At 42.3% G+C, this 19,473-nt stretch overlaps 2 protein-coding genes across 2 annotated transcripts; one reads left to right on the top strand and one right to left on the bottom strand.

Annotated features, from left to right (window-relative positions):
- Positions 1-784: 784 nt before the first annotated feature.
- gtpbp3 (GTP binding protein 3, mitochondrial) lies at positions 785-13,966 on the top strand. The gene is made up of 9 exons (XM_066695133.1): positions 785-1,138; positions 1,636-1,883; positions 2,304-2,390; positions 2,917-3,119; positions 4,311-4,383; positions 5,678-5,821; positions 8,795-8,960; positions 9,921-10,232; positions 10,347-13,966. Exons 1-9 carry the CDS (start codon positions 1,071-1,073, stop codon positions 10,576-10,578), a joined length of 1,533 nt encoding a protein of 510 aa, XP_066551230.1. The 5' UTR covers positions 785-1,070; the 3' UTR covers positions 10,579-13,966.
- plvapb (plasmalemma vesicle associated protein b) lies at positions 13,013-17,723 on the bottom strand. The gene is made up of 6 exons (XM_066695134.1): positions 17,100-17,723; positions 16,584-16,665; positions 15,196-15,902; positions 14,577-14,634; positions 14,376-14,430; positions 13,013-14,204 (listed from the first exon to the last, which is right to left on the bottom strand). Exons 1-6 carry the CDS (start codon positions 17,484-17,486, stop codon positions 14,198-14,200), a joined length of 1,296 nt encoding a protein of 431 aa, XP_066551231.1. The 5' UTR covers positions 17,487-17,723; the 3' UTR covers positions 13,013-14,197.
- Positions 17,724-19,473: the final 1,750 nt, after the last annotated feature.

Genomic DNA, 19,473 nt, shown 5'->3' with positions numbered 1-19,473 from the left:
GGTATGTGTTTCTACGCGCCAGGGTGCGTAGAAAACTACATATCCCAGAACACATTGCGAAGAAAAGCATGTCCGAGTTATTTGTAAACAAATATCACTGTGTGTGTGTGTGTGTGTGTGTGTGTGTGTGTGTGTGTGTGTGTGTGTGTGGCTGAGGGGAATGATAATATACTGATTTATGTCATATAGGAATGATAGACGAATTAAAAATACGTGTGCAAAAATACATCATCCTTTATATATATAGTATTTTACAAACCTCGGATATGAAATACTTACATTATCATCATCATTAATATTATTATTGAGTAACTTATTTACACAAGAGTTGCATGACTAAAGCTATTGCTTAAACAGCTCAAATGTGATCTGAGATCAAATTACCCATAAAACATGTATAAAACTCAATTATACAAAATAACTATTAATCTGCATTACACTACACACCGCGATTAAGCAAATACATGTTTGCTGCCGCTAATTCACTTTAATCTGATTTGTTGCATATCTTTATGAAGACCTGACATTTATATCTGTAGTCATGTTTTTACATTTTAACTGGAATACCAAAAGGCAATGACGTCATGACATCCTCTAGTGGCGACGGGTTAGGTGTAACGCAAAAGGAGGCTCTCATTCGTGATTGACAGGACAGCGAGCAATCGTGTTCAACGCAGGGTTCTGATGTATCACAAACAACAAGAACTAGGCCAATCATAATCAACCAAAAGGCGGGATGAGTTCTACTACAGCCAATTGGGGTTGGAGTAGGAAGTGTGTCTCCCAAAGTAAGCGTGTGTGTAGCGAAGGAGAGGTCTATGGAAGGGGTCGAAATGCGTTATAATTGCATAAAGCGTAACCGTATTATTTTGCAGCAAATAGTTTATGCATGAAATCGGCAACTAAAGAACCAACTATACAGATTTCCTTGTAAATCGCTTGACTTGACTTCTTACAATGGAAACTTAATTCCGGAAAAACATTTGACAGTTTACTTATATTTTAGACACAGGAATACATAAAATCAACATAATTACGTTTTTAAAACAGAAATAAGCTTATGATGACGTATGATGTTGAAAATAATATTCGGAGCGCTTGGGAGACCTTCCCAGTCCTATATTCCCATGGGTTTAAGGTTAGTGCACCTTCCTTTTGCTTGCAGGTACAAAACATTAAATAATTTGCTCTAACACCGCAATCTATCGATCATTATAAAGTTGGATATAATTAAGTATTTCGTTTTCTCATATTATGGAGTTACTCAAAAGATGAATGCGGTATTATCGAGACTTTTCATAAAATGTAATGAATCATAGCGCACATGAATTTAAAGATGTGTGTTTTATGTCAAAATCCAGAAAAGTAGGCTTAACTCTGTAATATGCACACAACTGCCCATTATAAAGGGACCAACATTTAAATGGGTTGTTTTGAATGGGAGAAATGTCCATGAGCAAGTTACTTGATTTCCTGTTTCAATCTTAAAAAAAAAACATACTAGAAAATCAACGGTTCTGTTGTAAGTGACTTTGCAGCAGCAGCAGCCGCAGTTTAATTCAAATTGTCTGCTTCAAAAGTCTGCAAGACCAATTGTCTGCAACATTAAAATGCCATTCCCTTTGTGTTTTACAGAACCTTTTTGCTGAAGCATCCGAGCAGGACGCTGTCTGATGCCGACACCATCTTCGCCCTGTCCTCCGGCCACGGGAGGTGTGGGGTGGCCGTGGTACGGGTCAGTGGCCCCTGCTCGGCCCTCGCTCTCTGCAGCCTGGCCGGCCTGAAGCACGGCCCCCCGGCCCCCAGGATCGCTGTCCTTCGTAGCATCACCGACCCGCGCTCTCAAGAGCTGCTCGACAGGGGGCTTGTCCTCTGGTTCCCAGGTCAGACAACTTGGCCAACAAAACAACAGACACACAATTCCTTACCAGACTGGCCTAGGGAGGAATGTAGTGAGACAACACCAGGGGCAGGGTTGGAAAGCATGTGACACAAGATTGGTAGTCAAATACTGTGACCATCTAATCAATTACACCTGTTATTTATGACCACCAGTTGCTGTTTATGTACGTTAAATAATTGTCAGTTCACTGCAGTGGATGGAATTGGAAAGATCAGTATGTTTACAGTATGTAGTCCCATGTACAGCTCAGGTCTCTTATAAAATGATCCTATATCAAGATAAAAATACACCTTCGCTATAGGGTAAAAATAAAAGTGAAATCATAAACATAAGGAACAGTGCAAATAATCTGTTGAAATGAAGTTGAGAGAGACTTATCTTTTTTATTTTTATGTTTTAGGTCCTCACAGCTTCACCGGTGAAGACAGCGCAGAGTTTCACATCCACGGGGGTCCGGCTGTCCTCACTGGGGTCTTGCAAGCCCTTGGTAAGGAAAATAATTGATCAAAAATCAGAATTGGAGACCCTCCTCAGAGCAACCTACAGTTTTAGGACATACGTGGCAGTCACCTCAGCATTTCCCAATGTGTGAACCCCCATCCCAAAGAATACTGTTTCCCTGGCTATTATCTCTAGTGGGAATTACTTTGTGATGTGGGTTGTACGAGAATCTAACCTTAATTGAGGCGCTATGGTAGACTTTCACTGCTAGAGGGCGCTACTGGATAAGACCAACCCGAGAACCCAAAGACACCAAAACACTATAGTTAACTTCTGTTAGTCTAGAACAGTGATGTCAGACTCCAGTCCTGGGGGGCTGCAGTGTCTGCTGGTTTTTGTTGCACTACAAAAAGAATATCCTATATGTGTGTAACGTGTGCAATTAGACCCCCTGCTTGGATTTGAACCACCGTCTACACTCTGAGCCCCATTACGTGTCAATGTTTCTCCAAAACACTGTCGTCTTCCCAAGGCCCATCCTCTCTCCTTCCCACCCTGGTCTTGTTTCTCAGGCAGCCTGCCGGGCCTGCGTCCTGCTGAAGCCGGGGAGTTTACCAGACGTGCTTTCCATGCGGGCAAACTGGACCTGACTGAGGTGGAGGGGCTGGGGGACCTGATCCATGCTGAGACGGAGGCCCAGAGGAGGCAGGCGCTCAGGCAGATGGCAGGAGACCTGGGGCGGCTGTACCACACCTGGAGCAAAACGCTCATGAGGGTAACCGACACAAACACCGACACGATCCGCTCTCAGCCCAACCCCACATAGTCAACTCGCTCCATATACTCTCTCAAACTCCCTGAACTCCTGTATGTGCTCTACTGGGCAGTGGGGACATAAGTGTAATAGAGTCATGTTCTCCGTGCTGGCGAGACAGCTGTAGATGTAACGATATAACATCTACCTGAACCACCAATGCACTTTTAGAGGAGCCGAGTTAATTCTTTGCTCCATTGTGTGAAAAGTGCCACGTCTCAGGAATGGTTCAGCCCCTTCTTTTCTGCGGTTCGGGATGGATTGGGAAAGTGGATCCCAGGGATGTTTAGATGCAGCCGTTCCAGAGTCACAGCGCCGGGAGCCGGTTCGAGCTGGGAGCAGGGAGCAGGAGACAGGATATCCTCCCCTCGGCCCGAGCTGCACTACCCTGGCGACGCGGTGACCCCTGGGGGTGGCGAGAAACGAGGCTCGGAATGCGTAAATGCCCAGAGCTCTCTGGAGATGAGACGAGCACTCTAATTCGGGTTTTCCTGAGGAAGCCCTTTACGAAACAGTGGGCTATTTTTATTAGCCCAGTTTCCAGGTAGGCCCGAGGCCAGGGCACCCCACCCCTCTTGCCCCACGGCCCAGCTTGTAATATATACCCCAAGATTGTACTGACAATTACTACAAAACCTGATGGATTATGGCCCTCCGGGACAAGACCCCTGCACTAAAGACTCCTGAAATAAATCACAGGCTTTTAAAAAACATATTTCTCCTGCAGTGTAATTAAGGTTAGATTGCCTCTGATAACGTGTACCTTTCAGAACATTAAATAGGAACGCTGCTTTCTGACAGAGAAAAAAAGTGTGTGTGCAGACAAATTGTTAATCAGAGGACTGTTGGAGTCCCACAGCCCCTGAGTGACAGGTCCTCTGTGTGGGCGAAGGCTTTATTGATTCTTGAAGGCAGTCTTAATTACTTAATTGAAGCTGAATGCTGTTGCCTACAGGAAAGGGACTCAGTTGGCAGTGTAGTCTTCCCTTGCAATTATGGTAGCCGCAGTGAATTAACATTCTGCGTTACTCAAGAAAGCCAAACTAGTCCACTGCTAATGAAGTTCTGAAGACGTTGCTGTCAGAAATGCATTATTAAGTGTAGCAGGAGCTAATGGTGGCATTTTATTTATTAATATGATTACTTTCGCAGAATGTGGCTCACGTCGAAGCTTTCATCGACTTCAGCGAGGATGAGATGATAGAAGATGGCGTTTTGAATGAAGGTAACTCGTAGCAGCATGTTGGGGACCGCAACTAATGGGACGTTTTCTTTAGTTTTATTTTAAGACTTCCCTCCTGTGGTGGACTTTTGTTTTGGAAGGAAGGGCCGGTCGAGGTCCGCAGGTTCCAGCACATTTTCAGATTGAAATCTACACTGAACAAAAATATAAGCGCAACAGGCAGCAATTTCAAAGGTTTGACTAGAGTTACAGTTCATATGAGGAAATCAGTCCATTGAAATAAATGCATTAGGCCCTAATCTATGGATTTCCAGTCTCAAGTTTTGAGGGAGCGTGCAAAACTGGAGACATCTGTGGCTTTGTGTTGTGTGACAAAACTGCACATTTTAGAGTGGCCTTTTATATCATACTGTTTAATCAGTTTCTTGATATGCCGCTCCAGATTATGAAACATGGGACTAACACTTAATATGTTGCGTTTATATTTTTGTTTAATATATATTTGCCACCGGGACTGATGTCTCCACAGAGAACCTTAAAATAAACCTTCTCTGTGACAAATGGATCAACTCAAGGCTTTAGGCAGTACTTTTTTTCCTCCTGGATGACCTCATAAAGCTTTCCCACAATTCTTGTTTTTTTATGTTCCCCCAATTCCAGTTTTAATGACTCTCCTGTTGCTCGAAATATCATTTAAATGACTATGACTGACTGAGAAACAGAAAGGGTTGGGGGAGAGGTCATGTTGCTGGTGAAAAGCAAATTTCCTCGAGGATGTTGGAGAGAGGGAGGTGAAGACACGACTGGCCACTGGACTCATCTTCAAAGTGTGTTCTACCATCAGCAGACAGGATCTCACTTTCAACAACCCCCTGCAGAAACCAGTCATTTGCTTTCCTGTGTGTCATCAGAGTCCAGGCATTCCTACCATATTTCTAAAAACCACATCAGCATCCTGTGCTCGTGCTGGCAGCCCACAAACCCACTTACCCTCGACATACACAACCAATGCATCCTTTAAAACACACTTTAAGGCAAATGAGCTCTGGAGTTCAAGAGTTAGACCATGAAGGGTTGAACAGGGAAGTTATAGATCCGAAGCAAGTGGAAACATCTCGTGTAGGCCTTCATCCTGCAGTGTATTGATACAGGTTGATATATATTTTCTTCTTCATTAGTACAGTTTACACAAGATCATGCAGCTTGGAACTAAATAAATCAGACTAATGTGTTCTGGGAGACTCGGATACTTCCTATTAATCCACCCCTCGCATTGTTCATTAATTGTAAGCTATGGGGTTGTCCCCCCGTGTGACGCCCTGTCTCCCGTCCCCAGTGGACAGCTCGGTCTCGCGGCTCCAGTCTGACATCGAGGGACACCTGAGGGATGGACGCCGGGGAGAGAGACTGCGCAGCGGGGTTCACGTGGTCATCGCCGGGGAGACGAACGCCGGAAAGAGCAGCCTTCTCAACACCCTGTGTAAGAGCAGTGGGACCTATTTCAGGGGAGAAGGGGTTAAGCACATTAGTGAAATTGAGACAATAAGCCAATCATCTGAAACAAGTTGTCCTGGCTGCCGTCCCAGTTCTGAGGCCTTCATTATCAGTAACTTGATTAGATCCTGTTATTGTTTCCTGCGAGTAACAGGCCTCCTGGCCTCCCGTTTTCTTATGGCAGGTTTCTCACAATCATTGTAGCTTTGCCTTAAACGGCTACTTTGTCCCATAATATTGTGGAGGATGTGATTGAGTGGCAGTCTTGGATTCATGGCCGGGACTCAAAAGGCCAAGGCCAAGGTCGAGGCTAGGAGCCTATTAGGACTCTTTTACAGTTGTACAAATTTGATTAAAACTGTCTACATCTAACCCAATTGATAAACTGCATGACTGTGGCCTTTACCTTTAAAATGTTGTTATCATTGACCAGCTTGCTCCATCTGAGTAGAAATCTCAGCAAAATAAATGTTGACCAGATAGACGTTCATTCAGAACCACACTGCTCACAAGATAAACTTGCACTTTATACAGTTTCACTCTGAGAAAAGCTCGTCTCCCATTCTTGCTCTAGATGCTCGCATTTTGGCAATAGTTAGAATGCTTGCATATGTTGTAGCAAAATAAAAAATGAAAACAGCTAATCAATGCAAAATATTGGGTAAATTCCTCACAATAGATTACTGTAAAAAATATATTCCAATTATAATAACCAATAAGAGTAATATTTGGCATTTCATTCACATTTCTCTCCTTATAAAATAAACAATATTGAATGTGATCAATTATTTGTCCAATATTCTAATATTTTACACACCTATTTAAACAAATAATATTACATTGGCTTTGTATTATTCGTTTAACGATACTTGCATTGCAATATAACATTTATTATTATTATCAAGAAATTGAATCGTATGGTGTCTTATTACTCATTACTAGGTGTACTGCAGTTAATGTAATTGTCTCTGACACTTGCTCTTACTAGCACTAAAGTTATTGTATATTGTAATGTATTGTATTTCATATCTTGCAATTATTGTATTCTTTATGTGTATTTTGTATTTAATTGTAAGTCGCCCTGGACAAGGTAATCTGTTTATAAATAAATAATAATTATTATTAGATTAACGATACTTTTATAAAGGAAACAAACAGCTCCATTGTGACTATTGGATTAAATATATACATTATAATCGGGAAGACAAAATTATTAGACTTAGATAATTATGAACAGTTTTATGTTTGTTTCAGTTTGCTTCAACTATGTATAAACATTTTAGTAGGCTTTCTGTTCTGTTGAATTAACACTAGAACCGCCGACATTTCGTGCTACATACAACCACTGGGCCGGCATGTGCGGCCCCTTTATAAAACAGCTGTGTGACGTCAATGAAAAACAAAGAGTTGGATAAAAATGTAATAGTTTTACATATGAACACCACATATAACATTTTCAGAGCAGAAACACTGCATTTACATGGCTTTTTTCTTATTTTTTCAAAATGAATGCATAGGCTACATAAACTGTTCAATAAACTGTGTAAACTTAGCACATGTATAAAACTGAAATATGACATTATGCACATGAAAGCGCTCTATTACAGTTGCGTATCAATCGAGAAAACACGCTTTTAAACACTACAGTGCCCTATACTAATACAAAAATAATTAGCATTCATGATCAAACAGGTGACTGATAATAAAACAAATAATGATAATAATATATGAATATGTGATGTGTAGAAAATCACGTGTCAACAATCAACATGATTATAACTTTCACAATAACAAATTTTATTACAAAGCCCAGATTGTCACCTGTATTATATTCAGTAAGCTATAGACCACATAAACTGGAAGTCTGACAGTTGGAGAAAGTATTTATAACTAACTAACTAACTTACTAATTTTGAGGAGTTTACAGCTGAAATGCTGTATATGTATTTAACTCATATTTAGTAATATGTAAGAACGGATATGTTGGGGAAATTCACATTCAGACATATTTTGATTTCCAAAAAGCTGCACAAAAAGTGCTATATTAGGATTACCACACGTCAGAATTGTTTACCATAGTACACTATTCCATTAAAATGGGAATGTAGGGAACATCTGGATTAGTATTAATTTAAGTAATTAATATACATTTCATAAAGAGTGGTATGATCAATTACTTGCTTAGTAAATCCATTGTCCATTTTGTCTCCACAATCTCCTTCCATTTAAGACATTTGGCACGCCATTTGCTTGCTTCAGTGCAGCAATGTGAAAATGCATTTTTAAACATTTGTGTTTGCCATTATACAAAAAATAAGAAATTACAAAGAAGTCCGTGACTACAGTGTGGTATTTCCAGACCAGGAAAACTGACTGTAGCACAAATAAAACAAGTAAATCGCAGTTTTTCTTTATGTTGTTTTGCTTTAGTTTTGTTTTTCTTCCTGTGCACTGACCAGCTAGAGTTTGCACGTGTTGCAACAAAACTGATAAATTACATCTAATTTAACTCAACACAATAACATTTTTAGAAAACGGATTCATTTAAAAAAGTAAAATTTGCAATCAGTTTTCAGTATGAGAAATTACATGTGAGCAATTTTAAACGCCAAGTGCTCAAAGTCCTCGGAGCGAGACCACCTGAGGCCACACCCCGAGGCCAAGGCCAAGGACGAGAAACTGTCCTCGAGCCGGCCTCAAGACCAAGGACTGGCCTCGAGGACCCAAGACTATTGAGTGGAAGCCCAGACTTCCACTGGATGTTCGTTTGTGCCTTTTGCACCATAATTCAGGAATAAATAGTGCTAGGAGTGATGTCAAACCCTGAAAAACAAGTGCCAAACGACATGAACGGTGCTAGGAAATCAAAATCCAAAGTTGTCCATATTTTCTTTTTTCTTTTTAATGCTTGCTGTAAAAAGTGGAAGAGTGTCGAAATTGCACTATGCCTCCCCCACAGGTCAGAGGCCGGCAGCCATCGTGTCCCCCGTGGCTGGGACGACCCGGGACGTGGTGGAGACGTCGCTGGACATTGGGGGGTTCCCGGTCTTACTGAGCGACACAGCTGGCTTGAGAGAGGCCCGAGACAGCGTGGAGAAAGAGGGGGTCCGACGGGCCAGAGAGAGGTGAGATGAGAGGGAGGGGAGACAGGAAGCCGAGAGGGTTTGAATCCTGCTGTTGTCCTAGTGGTCAAGGTTTTAAATGGAAGCAGCACCTTCAATACTTTAAACTGCCTTCAAAATCACATGTTCTAAGAGCTACATTGAGAATAATTAATTGTGTATTAAACTCTATTGTAAGAGTTATTTTGGAAAAGCAAAAACTTGGGCAATGGTTGAGATTGGGTATCCAGAACTGATACTGGTTTGAAGTGATTCAAATCTGATTTACTCTGCAATCTGAATAGGCATAAGCCACATGGAGTCAGATATTTCAAGCCACATTTCAAACCACATTCAGAGGTGGTTTGAATCTGATTAATATCAGATTTCTGACTTGAGTCTGACACGATAATCAAATCCGATTTAGTCTGAAGGACTTTTTCTGTCACTCCGTAAGGGACACGTTGATGACATCATCACTTCATGACACAAACAACATACAAGCACAGAGGATCGTACGATAACATCAATGCCGTTTGTGCATTCAAGTTTGGCCGTTGCGTTCCTGACCAAGACTTTGGATTATTGGATTATTATTATTACTTATTTCTTAGCAGACGCCAGGGTGACTTACAAAATATAAGAGCAAATATAAGAGGACTGAGTCATAATTCGGATTTGAGTCACTTCAAACTGCCAGTGTGAACAAGGCTTTAGATTGGTCCCTTAATGATAGATGGAGCCCTGGGAGTCAGTCAGAAGTGTGGCCGTCTTCTGCAATCACCAATGTTTATTTTAGAAAATAAAGTGAAGAAACTGGACTGGGGAAAACTGTCTCTGCCCTGCTCTGTTTTACCAAGCTATCTGGCTGCTCTGGGGGGTACAGGAAGTGCAATCAGCCCAGTGGTGTGAATAGAGACAGAAGGGGTCTCGATTGTGAACAGCAGCAGGAAGGAGGTAATAAGAGCGTGTTCCTGTCCCCAGGGTGGAGCAGGCAGACCTGACGCTGGTAGTGCTGGACGTGAGCGAGCTTCCCCAGGACCAGAAGAAGGCCCACCCTTTCCTCACCAGCTACCTGAGAGTTGTGCTCGGCCACGGCGAGGACCCGGGGGCCGACCCTAGACGCTGCCTGCTGGTCCTCAACAAAACAGACCTGCTGACAGGAGAGCAGGTGGACAGTTTGCAAGGGGTCCTCAGTCAGAGTTCGGGACTGCCCCCCATCTGCCTGCTATCCTGCCAAACGGGGGATGGTTTGGAAGGCTTCCTGGAGGTCCTGCAGAAGGACGTAAAAACCATGTAAGTATGAAAAGATTGATTCCAAATGTCTGGCATTATTTGTAAAGAACAAAAACACCCTGACCACTCAGAAGACTGAAAAAGACTCTTTTTGTCTCGCAACCTCTCTTTCAGGTGTGGAGACCCTCTGGCCGGCGCTCCCAGTCTGACCCAGGCCCGGCACCGCTCTCACCTACAGCAGTGTGTCCAGGCCCTGGCACAATACCACCAGTACAGGGAATTGGACCTGGCGCTGGCGGCACAGGGACTCCGGCTGGCACTCACCAGCCTGGGAAGGATCACCGGCAGGGTGGGCGCGGAGGAGATCCTGGACATCGTCTTCAGGGATTTCTGCATCGGCAAATAGGCTGCCAGGGCCGAGGGCGGGCTTACGCACTTCATAGAGGTGCAGTTGGCACTCACCAGACTGGACCACTACGGCTGTAGGTCCGCAGAACTTCTACTCCAGTTTCTCAGCCCATTGAACGGAGGTTGGCTTTGGTGAAACAGTCTTGACCTCCAAACAAAGAGAGCACTCATTTTTTTTGTGCAGGGAGGGTATTGTCCTCCCAGATGTGCAGGAAAGGGCATCGGAGTGACCTCAGGCCCCTTTGTTTCCCTGTCAATCCGGCCTTGATTAAATATTCCTGCTTCCTTGAACCTATCCCCCTTTCTCAAGTTGTTTCTCACCCCCCCCAGCAGCCCAGCTCTTCACATTCTCCTCAAATCTTCCTCCAATTCTTCGCGATGACGTCATTGTTTGATCTCCTGGTTGATTAATTGGCCGACTGTGGCGAGAGGATTCGACAGACAGCAGCTGCTGTTTTCACCAGCCTCTGAGTCCTGAGCAACGTCGTGGAAGAACTTTGTTGTTATTATTCATACAAAGAGGTTTCATTTATTATCACCATGGCTCCCAACATCAGCCATTTCCCTATAGTTATTTAAGTTAAAGAGAAAAAAAGTTGTAGTTTGTCGCTTTCCAAGTCGTTCATTGATCAAGATCGATTAACAACATTTAAGAGCCCGAATATGAAACAGACAAATCAGACCCTGTTCCAATTAAGACCTTCACAACAATGCAAATATAGAGATTACAACAGAATATTAACAAGTTTCTCCGTTGTACAATCATCTGGATATATACAAATTATGGGACATAAAGATGTTTAGTTTATTAATTTAATATATAATTAATATATATTTAAAACGATGTTAATAACTGAATATACTCCATTAGTAGACCTTATTTGTGTTCTTTTCTCGCAAATGAACGTTATTTGAAAGTATTTTTATATGTCTATCAAAAATTGACAAAAGGTGAATAAGTATGTGGGTTTACTCGATTATGATTCAGGATAAAGATTTATCTAGACACAGTGATATATACCTTAGATCAGTTGTTCTCAATCCTGTCTTGGAGAACCCCCAACCCTGCTGGTTTTTGTTCCAACCAAGCTCTCAATTATTTAATTGAACCCTTAATATGTGTGGCATATATTTAAATGGAAAAGTGTCTCAATAAAGTGTATAATTTCAGCCGAATTCTACTCCATTCCCTTAGTTATGTAATTGGTTAATCGGCTTCAAGCATAACACAAAAGCCCGTCAAAACAAGAACTAAAAAAGAAATATGAAGCTAGGGGTTATCAGCTGTATATTCAAAGGAAGGTGATGGCTGGATGTGGTCTTTATTTTGGAAACACGGGTTTCAGACTTCAACACTGACCGCTAAGGGTGATTCCCATGGAGGCTCTCAGTACCAGGCTGGGGGCCCGGCGCGAGTGGCGTGCGTGGGTTGCCTTTTGTTTTTGTTTGCAGTGCCCTCAGCCCTGGAAGGGGCAGTTGGCTCTCTGGTGGAGTTAAACAAAGGATATCCTGAGAACCGGAGCATAGAGACTCCTTCACCTGTCATTTATCAAGTGGCGCCCAACTCTTCATGGAAAATGTGAACGTTTGTTTACCTCCCCTCCCATCCTCAGAATCCTCTGGTTCTTTAGGAGATGAGGAATAAGTGTTTTCCCAACAGTTACTTAAACCTGCAACGCCACTGTGCGTACACTAGGAGTGACAATTACCATTGGGAGTGTTTTGAGTATGTGCTTGATGTAAGAGGGTTCCCATTGAGACAAAGAGATAAACAGATTAGATAAACATGCCACTGAAGTCTTCCGTAAACTGTCCTGCGTGGCCAGTGAGGAAAGAGGCTTTTGTGTTTTCCTCAACAACACGGCAGTTTACAACGGAAGACCTTGTAAGTAGAGCAGGTCTATTTTAATGCGGTTGTGCGCAATCGGGGGGTCAGATTAATGTTTGGATATGTCTCGTCACCGTCCAACTCTTTAAAATTGTGTATACAGACACCTTGTTCGGAGCCTGTGTTGATGGGACATCCGTGTTCTCAATTGCATGGGAAGTATTGTTTTCTTCTGTAAACACCGGAGTTTGTGTACCTCCCTCCCATCCGTCTCTCTTGGCCCTCAGACAGATTCATATAAACATTTTGTACTGATTGGCTTGCGAGCAGTAAACTGTACCTTTCCTCTCAAAAACCACTAAGGTGTAGGAAACTGGGATCTGCAAATAAATAAAAAATCAATGGGTCAAGGAGATGTTACTGTAGTGATTTTATCGGAGGCCTTCGAATCAAAGGGTTAAAGTGAAGATTGAAGACTACAGGACTGCAGGACAGTGTTGTGTGTGTGTGTGTGTGTGTGTGTGTGTTTGTCGGGGGGGGGGTGGCCCTGAAACAAAGAAGGATCTGGACACGTTTTGAAATTGAAAATGAGATTCGACCTCTGTTTTTTCATCAAGAAAAAAGCTTTATTATAAGTATATACATAACCTTTTGTACAAACTGTAAGGCTGTGTTAAGTCAGAACTGATGTTGAGCCGCTATCTTCCTGTGTAAAATAATGGCCCATTCAAACCAAGAGTAGATGAGCCATCAGTGGGTTAGAATAGACACTTTTGTTCAAGGTGCCGTTGATCAGAAATTAAGTTAATTTGCAATCTATGAAGTGTCAACCAAAGCACAATAGTCCTCAGCACAATAATACACACAACTTTGAAGTCATCTTTAAATCGGTTGCATTACACACACACACCCATCATTACATTCCCTTAGTGAAGGAAGTAGCAAAATGTATTAATTTTGGCAAGTCAATTGACCTTTAATAAAAAATATCAGACCCACATTCCACTTTAATACATATATATATATATTAGGGCTGGGGGATTTAACGCATTAATCTTTGCGATTCATTTGAAATGTTTAACGCATTAAAAAAAAAAACGCAATTGACGCAGCACTTTTTTTGCCTCTGTTTTAATTACTTTAAAGACAGAATGTCCAGAAAAAGAGAGCTGCTTTGTCCCCTAATAATGTAAACCGACTGGTCTGTCTCAGTTGCTGGCTTAATGGGGTGAAAAAAAAATCAACATTCTCCTTTTGTTATTTATGTTGCAAAGACTTATGTACCTTTTTGAAATTCAACTGGCACTTTAACATTTTGTTGTGTTTGATATTGTTGGTGCATATCAAGAAAGTATTTATTTTGGCCTATTGGCTTACATTCTAAGCTAATCCAGTCTTTTTGATAACCTTGATGGTTTTAATATTCAACTTGCACTTAAACACTTTGTTTATAATGTTGCTGCATTCAATATATTTGATGGGAATGACTACTCTGTAGTTCTGAGGAGAGTCTGTTTACAGTTCACAAGATGTCATTAAAAATATTATTTAAAATAGACTTCCTTTGTGTTGACTAATTTAATTAAGTGATTCTAAGTTTAAATATTGATGATTACAAGCTTGGGGGAAAAACTGACCCCCAGCTGACCACACAGCTGAACACAGAGCGTCTCAGTGTCCAAAGTGTAGAGATGTAGCAGTTCAGTGCAAAGTCAACCAAAGAGTAGATTAGTTTGCTGCAAGGGGAAAGCTGTGCCGTGTCTTCATAGTTCAAGTGCTGCTTCTACACTTACACTCTGGAAAAAAAAAACAAAGACCACCTTGAGAGTCAATGGAAGAAAGATGAATGAATGGTTTATGTCTGTTTATTTTCAATCTGTTAAGTGTTCTGTGGCTACCCTGCCAAAGGCGCTATACTAAATCAAAATGGACGAATGGATTAGTAAGAGATGCAGTTTAGTTCTCACCCAGACATCTTTTTCTCAAACTCCATCACTGCCTTCATGTGTTTTTGCATGTCATCTGTGGAAACAAGACAGAGGACAGAGTTGCTTACCAGACTGTTCCGACTGTGGAAACACTTAATTACATTTCATACATTTCCAGGCCTGAGCAACTATACTTTCCCAGTTACCCCACATTAGAGAGAACAGCAAAATGCCTCTTACTTTGAAAAGAATCAACAGGCTTCACAGCAGAACCAGGAACATAATTGTATGACGACACCTTAAAAAGATGCAAAATACATGTTATAATTGATCTAACACACACACACATACATGTATATATATATATAAATATATATAAAATCATACAAAGACTGAGATAGATTACAAAGGAACAGTTTGACAGTTTTGGAGGACTTATTCCCCCCTCACTCTGAATTTCCACTGCTGTTCGTTAGCTGGAAACATGAATTTTGCCCTGGTTTCTGTGGCAGTCCTCAGAATCAGCCGCAGAGGAGAGACCGCACAGTCATGGGTGTAAAGAAATAAAAGGCCAACCAGCAAGTGCTAAGACCGAAACGGCAGTGTATTTATTTTACAAGCACTTGCACTTCCCTCTCTTATCACCCCCACACATCCCTTCCTCTAAGAGCAAGACAGATTCTCCACATCCCTTGCGATCTGACCTCTAGACCAGACCAGATCCCTGTCAACAAGCACACCTTAGGCACAGGCCTTCTATCATGTCAGTCACATCTCCTGTGTCTGCCCCACCCCTTAGCACAAGCCTGGGACTGCAGTGTCTAATAATAATAATAATCTGCTCTAGGACTACTCGTACCTTGGGGATGCAGTTGGCCAGGGAGGCATTGAGGCTGGCGATCTTGCTGTTGAGCAGGAGATTTTCGTTGTTTTGCACCTTGATGGTCTGGTCCTTGAGGTCCACCTGGCCACGGAGGTTGGTCTGTTCTCTCAGCAGGCGCTCCACCTCGTGGTCGTGCTTGTTCTGCTGCTCTTTGAGACGTCTCTCTGTGTCCTTGTGGGCGGCGGAGAGGTTGCCGCTGCACTCCTTGTACTCGGTGCTCAGCCGCCCGTTCTGCACCGTCAGGCGGCTGTTCTCGCTCTCGATGCGGGACACGGTGGCACTGACGCTGTTCAGGTAGGGCTGGAACTTGTTCTCGATGTCCTGGGACAGCGTGGAGCAGTTGGCGCGGATGCTGTCCAGGTGGGCTCTCTGTTTCTCGCAGGTGAGGGAGAAGGCGTGGGAGGGAGCAAACAGGTTGCGAATCTTTTCCTGGAAAGAGGTGGTGATGGTTTGTATGCCCTCCAAGGAATGTCTGATGTCATCTTCACACTTCTTGGTGAAACTGTCGAGCTGTTGCTTTAAATCGGTCTCCTTTTTGCGCAGACTGATGCTTTCCAAGTGAAAGTTGTCCCTGTCCTTGCTGGCTGTGTTCAGGTCACTCTGGAGGGTTGTGGATATTAAAGTCAGGTTGACCACATTAAGCTTGAGTGAGTCCCTCTCTTGTATCAGACGCATTTTTTCCACTGCAGAAAATAGAAATGGACATTGTCAGTGAGACGGCAATCCAACAACTAGAGCAGTGGTTCTTGATCCTGGTCCTGGAGGACCCCCTACCCTGCTGGTTTTTGTTCAAACCGAGCTCTCAATTACTTAATTGAATTAATAATTGGAACAAATAATTACCTAAATCCTAGAGCCTTTTCATAATTTTTAACAGTAGGTGTTTTAAGTTAAGTATAAAACTGTACAAGGAAATTATCTTATTAAGGAATCACATTTTTTATCAGTTACACAATTTAAAGATTCAAATGTAATCAAATTACTTAAATTAAGGGTTCAATTAAGTAATTGAGAGCTTGGTTGGAACAAAAACCAGCAGGGTAGGGCGTCCTCCAGGACCAGGATTGAGAACCTCTGAACTAGACGAGTCAGAAGAGAGAATTCACTTCATCTGGAGCAAGCAAAAGTGCAGCTACACAAAATCATCAGCATTGCATTCATGTACCGAAAAAGGCTATTGCTGAATTGATAACAAAGGATGTATCTCAATAAGCTTCAGTAAACTGCTAAGGAATTGATACATGATCTTGCACCAACTTGACAAGTGCTCAATTTTGTACCAAAATTACAATATCAACCAAAAGGGGCTGTATAGTCTTAAACTGCAAACCTCAGGGATAAACTTGAAGTACAAGCAGCCTTACCATCAGCTGGACATTTCGTGTCCTGGAGTTTACATCGTGTACACGCCATCTCTAGCTCTTTCTTCTGCCTTTCAATGAGAATCTAATACAAACACAAACAAGATTGTGAGCATTGTCATTAACCCCTCTTGAGGTATATATGTTATTAATGCACATGCTAATAAATATATTCTGGTTTCATTTAGGAATTATTGAGGATGAAATCAAAATCTAAACTAGTCATCTAGCTACGTTTCTAGCTGTCGTCATATACTGTTATGGACAATTCTCATTTATTTATTTATTGGCATTTTACTATTGTTTACTCTCCAGTCCTCTTTTTTTTTTTTTAAAGGTATTAGTAGTGAAGAAGTGTGTAGCACGCTTCCTGAAAGGTAATGCACAGTTTACACACACACACTCCAGAAGACCCATGCACTACTCAGTCCTGACATGCCCGTTCCACCTCCTGGCATAGTGCTTCAAACGAAAACAAAATCAACAACAAATACACATGGCCAGAGCATCACAACTCACCATCCTCTGGTTAAGGTTCCGTATCAGGACAGAAGAGTCATTGACCAATTTCCAAGCTCTCAGCAGTTCGAGATCATTCAGCTTTTTCGCTTGCTCGGTCCTGTTCAGGTGGTTGGAGACGTTGCGAATCTGCAGCTTCAGCAGGTTGCGGTCCGTAGACAGCCAGGCCGCGTTCTTCTCCAGCTCCTGCACCCTCATCTCGTCCACGGACACCTCAGGTTTCCCGTAGATCATGAAGAGCACCAGGCCCACGATGATAAGCGACTGAATGAGCGAGGAGAAGAACAAGACGACCTTCACATAGTAGCCGCAGTTCTTGCCCTTGGACGCGTGGATGTCCTTGGCTTCCACGCCGAACTTGGCCATCGAGTACTTGCTGTTGTACATGACTGCGGGCGCGGAAAGTCGCCAACCCACAACCTCAGACCTCGGCTGCCCACACTGGCTTGCCCTGCCCGCCCGGAGAGTGACGTCTTTTCCTCAGTTCGCACAGGAGTGACCCGGCAGCCTCGGCAAGACAGCTCCAGTAGCCTGCCCTCGCCACTGTGTGTATCCTGCCTGTCCTTGAGAGAATGCCTTTGCACTGGAGATGCGGATCTGTAGATCTGAAAGCACTAGAACGCAGCCCCCCGCCTGCGATGTTTATATACGCTGCTACCCATTTCCTATCCATGACTCCTTCCTGAAAGGTTATCAAAACACAACACGCTCAGGGTGGGGTCAGCCCTGAGCCGTCGTCCGTCATCACTCATAGACCAGGAGATATTTAGCAGCTGGCCCTAATACAAACAATAAATGTAGGGCTTGGAATGTGGGTTTTATATAGATTTAGTATATTACATATCCATGTTCTTTTCTTGTTGTTGCGTTTGAATTGAAATGTCTCACAATTCTGAACAGAATGCACAGATAGATTTTTGCAAGTTCTGTTAAGTCTCCACCACAGACCCATCGCCTTCTGGATCTTTGCAGCAGAGCCAGCATTGAAGGAAAGCAAATTGGTTAAAAAAAATAAAAAAAATAAAAAGTTAAAAAGACTTTCATTGGATTTTGGGGAATTTTGTTGTGCTTGGTGGGGAATAGGTATAGATAAAAAAAAAAAGTATCCTTTATTTTCAATATATGTATTTTTTTTTTAAGATTCCAAAATCTGTGCGGCAAAATATTCCCCTGGGAAGCAAATATCCAAACAAGAAAGGGCACAATGAGTCAGCTTGAAAGGTCTTGAAGACACCTCAGCAGGAAAGTCAGGGGAATTCGGTGACATCTGTTTATTTCTCAGAGGATTTCTTCTCAGAAATGTCACTGGAAGTTTGCGATGGTCTTGTTTATCTTATTCGGGGGTTTGCCAATTCATCAAGCTGTTTATATCACAACTCTCAATGACCTGTTTTTGTTGCAGCATGCCAAGTGTTGTATCTTTGCGAGATTATTGGCCGTCACCTGATATAGTCTATTGTAACGCCGGAAAAATAACTCAAATTCTGGGCCAGTTCGTAGCTGTCTAGCTTTCGATGTCCAGATGCTCTGATATAGTGAATCTAAGTTACTTTTCTTGCGTTCACCCATTCATCTAAATCACCCTTTGAAGGTGACAGACAGGGAACAGGATATGACAACTGAAGGAGAGGTGAATCAAGGACAGACTCATTTTTCCCTAAAAAGCAGATATTCCATGCAGACGTTTTGGGATAATAAAAAGCTTTTCCTGCAGACAAGCGGAGGTGTAGAGAGAAAGGACAATAGAGGTCTTTGTAACTGAGAACAACGCATACTCCCACCAGGCAAGATAAAGCTGCAGCGATGTTTGATCTTGGCCGACATTGTCCGCTGGTACGTTTTTGGGCCATTAGTGTTGGCAGGGAAGGGTGTGAAACGGGAGGTTAATGAAAGCCAGGGTTTTCCTGCCAAGCTATTGTCTACATGCCAAACCGTCTTCACAGGAAAGCATATTTTATGGAGGAATTCTGAAGTGACAGTCCTGAGCAACCCTTCAGATTCCTCAAAACAAAAGCAAGATTATATATATATATATATATATATATTTTTTTTTTTAATGAGCAGACAATGACTATTAAAGTGAAACACGAAACTGGAGTATATTTAAAAGAAAATGATGCGATCTTAATTTTTTTTAAGTGCACCCATTGAAATGCACTTAGACTTCCTTAATACTCTTTGGCTTTGAAATACTGAAGTGCAAGCCAAATTTCACGACAGATACTGTGAAAGTGATGTCTGAGTCTTTATCAGTACCAAACTTGTACCGGACTTCAGATATCAAACATATGGATTTGCATTTTCTGGAGGGGGTGGAGCCAAAGTATGCTGTATAGCAATTCACTAGATGGCTTTGCCTTAAACGCAAAAATCA

This window comes from Amia ocellicauda, chromosome 22 (genome assembly GCF_036373705.1).
Source record: "Amia ocellicauda isolate fAmiCal2 chromosome 22, fAmiCal2.hap1, whole genome shotgun sequence".
In the NCBI taxonomy this organism is placed as follows: domain Eukaryota; kingdom Metazoa; phylum Chordata; class Actinopteri; order Amiiformes; family Amiidae; genus Amia; species Amia ocellicauda.
The sequence above is the reverse complement of the archived record's forward strand: the minus strand, read 5'-3'. Positions and strand labels throughout refer to the sequence as shown.